Raw genomic sequence first — 6,000 nt, forward strand, 5'->3', positions numbered from 1 at the left:
GGTTCCTAGTCGGATTTGTTTCCGCTACACCACGACGGGAACTCCTGATCCCTGCTGCTTTCTTCTGTGCTGTGTTGATGGATGGTGAGGTTGGAAACAGGATTTTTGTGACACACCATTTTCTTTCTTTGAAGAGCACTTCATAGGCCCTGATGTTAGTGTGCCAGCTCTTTTCCCTTGACCAGTGTTGTTAGGAGAATTGTGTTAGGCCTGGCTGGACCTGTTGCATATGTCCCACATTGCAGTCCCTTCTCACACTGTCTGGGCTGGAAATATCTTCTTGGTTCAGGGTCCTCACTACTAATTGAGGAATTCTCAGACCTGACTTACACATTTTCTCAGAGCAGTTTTTCAGTGCTAGGTTCTTCTCATTACATTTCTGCCAAAGGCTTTTCCCCTTCATTGTGCTAAGCTCAATCCTGGTTGCCTGCTTTACTTGATAATTAGAATGGTTACCATTGGGAGTTCCCATTGTGGTGCAGTGGAAATGAATCTAATAGCCATGAGGACACAGGTTTGATCCCTGGCCTCTCTCAGTGGGTGAAGGATCCAGCATTGCTGAGAGCCGTGGTGTAGGTCACAGACGGGGCGTGGATCCCATGTTGCTGTGGTTGTGGCGTAGGCTGGCAGCTGGAGGTCTGATTAGACCCCTGGCCTGGGAACTTCCCTATGCCACACGTGCCCTAAAAAGCAAAAAAAAAAAGTTACCATTATGGCTCAAGTCTGTCTCTTCAACTTAAGGCTTCATTGCATCTGTGCGTTCTTTAACCAAAGGCTTTGATGGCAGCCATGTCCTCATTAATCTGAGGCCTTGAATGCATCCCTCCTTTCCTGTACCCAAAGTCTTGATTGCGTCTCTCTCCTCTCTTTGGCTGCAGCATCCTCCCCTCAATCAGGCTTTTCTTATCCTTTGGTAGTGGGAAGGGCTTTGGCACAGGGGGAGCATCAGGAATACTGTGACAGGAAGCTCTATTGTGTGGCCTTAGAAAAGAGTGTTAACCCTTGGGTGAGAGGTGTGACAGGAGATCAGTAGACTCACAGTTAGAAATTTCTGCTCGCCACATGCTGAACTGAAGTCAAAGCAAATGTCACAATAGAGTCCATGGAGTCCACTTCCAAAGTCACATCTGTAATAGCCTTGACAGGTGCTTCGCTTCCCAAGGTAGCTCATTCCTCTGTGGAGATGTCATCTGCCTTCTTGTAACCATACCCATTGCTTCTAACACCATACAGAGTATTTTTTTCTTTTTAAATATTTGAAGGGGATACCCTTTAAGGCTAGCATCTTTCAATCAGCATAATGTTTTCAAGAATCATCCATATAATAGTATGTATTAGTACTTCTTTCCTTTTTTAATGGCTAAAAAATATTTTATTGTATAGATATACCACGTTTTGTTTTTCTACTAATCAGTTGATGGACACTGGGTTGAGTCTGCGTTTGGCTGTTATGAATAATGGACTGTTAAATTTGTGCACAAGTTTCTGTGTGGCCGTACGCTTTCATTTCTCTTGGTTGTATACTGAAAAGTGGAATTGCTGGGTCATATATGGTATATTAGCCTAGACAGGCCAGTAGAAATGGAAATTCAGACCAGAGTTGAAGTTGCAGTCTGGAGTCTAAAATATATAAGACAGTATGACAGGCTGGAAACTCACCTAGGTTTTCTGTTAAAATCTTGAGGCAGAGTCCCTTCTCCAGGAGTCCCCGCGGTGGCACAGTGGAAACGAATCTGACTAGTATCTGTGAGGATGCAGGTTCAATCCCTGGTCTGGCGTTACTATGAGCTGTGGTGTAGGTCACAGACACGATTTGGATCTGGCGTTGCTGTGGTGTAGACCGGCAGCTGCAGCTCTGATTAGACCCCTAGCTTGGACTTCCATATGCTGCGAGTACAGCCCTAAAAAGAAAAAAAGAGAAAAAAAAAAAGAATCCCTTCTCTTTTAAGAAACCTTAAATTTTGCTCTTAAAGCCTTTGAACTGATTGAAGTCAGCATTATTGAGGATAATCTCCTTTTCTTAAAGTCAGCTGATTATAAATGTTAATCCTATCTACAAAAGGTCTTCACAGCAACATCTAGTGTTTGACTATGCAGTGGGTCACTGTAACCTAACCAACCTGATTTATACAATCAACCGTCTGGTAATTCTACATTCACCTTCTAGGGAATTGCCAGGCTGTTTTCCAAAGCAGCTGCTCCGTTTACATTCCCAACAGTGTACAAAAGTTCTGATTTCTCTGCATTTACCAACACTTATTGTTATCAGCCTTTTTTATTATAGCCATCCTGGTGTGAAGTAGTGCCTCATCTTGGGTATTTGCTTTTTAAATTTTTTTTTTTTTACTTTATTATTTTATTTTATTTTTGTCTTTTTAGGGCTGCACCGACAGCACATGAAGGTTCCCAGGCTAGGGGTCTAATTGAAGCTACAGCTGCCAGCTTACACCACAGCTCACAGCAATGCCGGATCCTTAACCCACTGAGCAAGGCCGGGGATCCTTGTGGATCCTGGTCAGATTCATTTCTGTTCAGCCACAATAGGAACTTCATGCTTTTTTTTTTTTTTTTAATTTAATGTTGTGTTCCTAAGATTCATCAGTGTTGTCACATGTAGCTTGTCATTATCACTGTGGGGTAATACCCTCTTGAGTTGATGTACTACAATTTATTGGTTCACTCATCTCTTGATGGATAATTAAGTTTCCATTTTTTCCGCTTTTATAATTAGAAGATTCTTATATGCATGTGCAGGAGTTTCTCGAGAGAGTATGTATATATCTAGGAGTGGGATTGCTGGTCTATGGGGTATCAATACTCAGTTTTATGGGATAATGCCAACATGTTTTCCAAATGGCTCTGTCAGTTTGCACATCTACTATAATGCACATTTCTCCACCATTTGGAATTATCAGACTCTCTTTTGACAGTTTTGTGGGTTTCTCGATTTACATTTCCCTGATTATTAATGAGGTTAAGCTTATTTTCATGTGTTAATTGGCCATACCATCTTTTTTTGAAATGTTTGTCTTCGTGTTTTAAAATTATTGGGTCATTTGTCTTATTGATGTGTATAGATTCTTTATATATTCTGCATATTCATCTCATCAATTACATGTTACATCTAGCTTGGGTTTTTTTCCTTTATGGTATCTTTTGATGAACAAAAGTTATTGATTTTAATAAAATGCAATAGTTTATACTTACTGTATCTTTAAAAAACATATTTAGATGTTTGGCCATCTCATTCTGTTGGCAGAGTGTGTTTATTATAATTTTTGTACATTCCTAAAAAAATTAGCTTATCAAACTAGGGATGATTTCTTTGTATGTAATACTTTAAAAAATATATATATATATATAGCCTGGGAACCTCCATATGCCGCGGGAGTGGCCCTGGAAAAGGCAAAAAGACAAAAAAAAAATATGTATATAAATAAATATAAATAAATATAAATATAAATATACATAGGGTTAGGGTTAGGGTTATACATATTTTTTGTATATTTATATTTATATTTATTTATATACATATATATATTTTTTTTGTCTTTTTGCCTTTTCCAGGGCCACTCCCGCGGCATATGGAGGTTCCCAGGCTAGGGGTCGAATCGGAGCTGTAGCCGCTGCTTACGCCAGAGCCACAGCAATGCCAGATCCAAGCCACGTCTGCGACCTACACCACAGCTCACGGCAATGCCGGATCCTTAACCCACTGAGCGAGGCCAGGGATCGAACCTGAAACCTCACGGTTCCTAGTCAGATTCATTAACCACTGAGCCACCACAGGAACTCCTAAAAAAATAACTTTAAACATGTCAGAGGATGGCAAATACGGGAAAAAAAAAATCACAAGGTGGTTCACACTTCAGACCTATGTCTTAGAGACAGGATACATACTTAAATTTGGTTGCCGAAATATTCTGCAACCCTTCTAGATGGCAGAGGATAGTGAATACATAAAAATTGTGCTCTGCCAGCAATGTAGTCATTCCTTTAATAACAAATCTTATGTTAATAAGAGGACAGAACTTGTAATTAAGAGACTCTACTCTTTGTTTTCAGCAGTGAGACAAAGAAACAAATGAAAAATATGTCTTCTTTGTTTTTTAACCTCAACCAAGGAAGAGGACCACCAAGCCCGGGTGGAGGAGGCCGTTACCCGCATGCTTGTGTGTGCCCTGAAGACTGCAGAGAATCCACATAATACCAGAGCTTGGTTAAACCCAACTGAGGTAGGCCCCTTCTGGCTTTCATCATGTTCTCCAATTAATGTAAGTGCCAATAACCATTTTCAAGGGTTTATCTTTTTCCTTAGGTTGAGGCAACATCCCATGAAGTCAACTGTCGCTACCTGAATGGAGCCGTTTCTGCTTTTTTGGATCATTACCGAACATCAAAGGTAGCAGGAACCCAAGGCCTGAGAACAAATGGAGAGAACACGATAAATGAAGCATCAAATGTGCACAGCCACCTGCAGGCAGAACAAACTGGTAGCCACAACTTAACTTCGGGAACAGTGAGACAGGAGACAGCAAGTCCCTTCGGCCCTGATCTGGTTCCTGTGACACCAAGTTCCCAAGAACCAACCTCAGAAAGAGGAGGCATATTTGAAAGCGATGGTGAAGACTCTGCTGGCAAAAATGGAAAACATTTTGGAAAACTGCATTATACCAAAAGGCAGCGCATGATGAATGAACGTGAGGATGCAGTTGTGGAACCAATCACTGCAGGTTGTACTGTGGCCCCTTCCCAAACACTTATTTCTACAGATGACTTGCTGGACTGCTTGGTGAATCCACAAGTAACCAGGATAGTGGCACAACTTTTGATTCAAGGAAGAAGCTTGTGACTCTACTAGAAAATGACTTTTTAAATAATATTTTAAGAGTGTTTTTTAAATAATAGGATTTTAAAACAAAAGATAGAACAGGAAAAGGTCAATTTGCACATGCATATACATGTACTGTTCTTACCTAGTCACATTTTAGTCTGTGGGCACCTTCTTGCATACACATCACTCTTTGGCCAACTTGGCTCTTTGTTTTCTTTGTATACCTCTTTCTTCAGTGCCTTTGCCTTTCCTCTCCCATCTCATCCCTTCAGCCTATCTCAAATGCAAACCCCTAGTTTCTCAACAGGAAATAGTTTCTCCATCAGCCTCCAGCAGGGGTCAGCTTGTTTTTGTAAATAAAGTTTTATTGGAACACAGCCATGCCATTCATTTACAGATCGTCTGTGGTGACGTTAGGGTTACTGGGGCAGAATTAAGTATCCACAGAGACTACATGGCTTGTAAATCTGAAGCAACTCACTATGTCTCCTTATAGTAAAAGTTTGCTAACTCTTGATCTAATCCATCTATTGGGTGAGTTTGTCGCCTTGATCTGAAGTGATCACGCTTCTCAAACCTGCAGAATTCTCACTAGTTAACCCCTATCAACCAGTGCAGAACACCAATCAGGAGAAAAGCAGTTGGGGGTTAAATATGAGGTCTCCTTGTGGAAGGAACTGAGATTTAGAAAGACCAACCCTGGGAATGAAAAGGGCCAGCTGTGACTGACTCCTGAAACTAACTAAAAGCACGTTTTGGTGAAATTGATCCCACTCTCATTACATTTGCAGGCTGTGGGGATAATTATTATTACTGTCTGAGTAAGAATTTTAAAATTAGGAAAACATTGATCTCAGTAACTATTGATTGAAACAAACATGACAGAAAAGATACACAAAGTCACCTTTTAAGAAGAATTGACTGATTCTCAGTCTTCACTGAGGGTATCAAAAAATCCAAAGGAAGTATGTGCTTTCTAGGGGGTTCCTGTCGTGGCGCAGGAGAAACGAATCTGACTAGTAACCATGAGGTTGCGGGTTTGATCCCTGGCCTTGCTCAGCGGGTTAGGGATCTGGTGTTGCTGTGAGCTGTGGTATCGGTTACAGACGCAGCTCAGATCTGGCATGGCTGTGGCTGTGGTGTAGGCCAGCAGCTGAAGCTCTGAT

At 41.1% G+C, this 6,000-nt stretch overlaps 1 protein-coding gene across 4 annotated transcripts in view; it reads left to right on the forward strand.

Annotated features, from left to right (window-relative positions):
- Positions 1-5,356, forward strand: part of HSPBAP1 (HSPB1 associated protein 1) — a 66,847-nt gene extending 61,491 nt beyond the window's left edge. For all 4 annotated transcript variants that reach the window (XM_003132636.4, XM_013982382.2, XM_005670165.3 and 1 more), the window contains 2 exons: positions 4,125-4,235; positions 4,319-5,356. In XM_003132636.4, coding sequence (XP_003132684.1) covers positions 4,125-4,235; positions 4,319-4,852 — 645 coding nt within the window. In that variant the 3' untranslated portion in view covers positions 4,853-5,356. The remainder of the gene's footprint in view (positions 1-4,124; positions 4,236-4,318) is intronic.

Source organism: Sus scrofa, chromosome 13 (genome assembly GCF_000003025.6).
Source record: "Sus scrofa isolate TJ Tabasco breed Duroc chromosome 13, Sscrofa11.1, whole genome shotgun sequence".
Taxonomy (NCBI): domain Eukaryota; kingdom Metazoa; phylum Chordata; class Mammalia; order Artiodactyla; family Suidae; genus Sus; species Sus scrofa.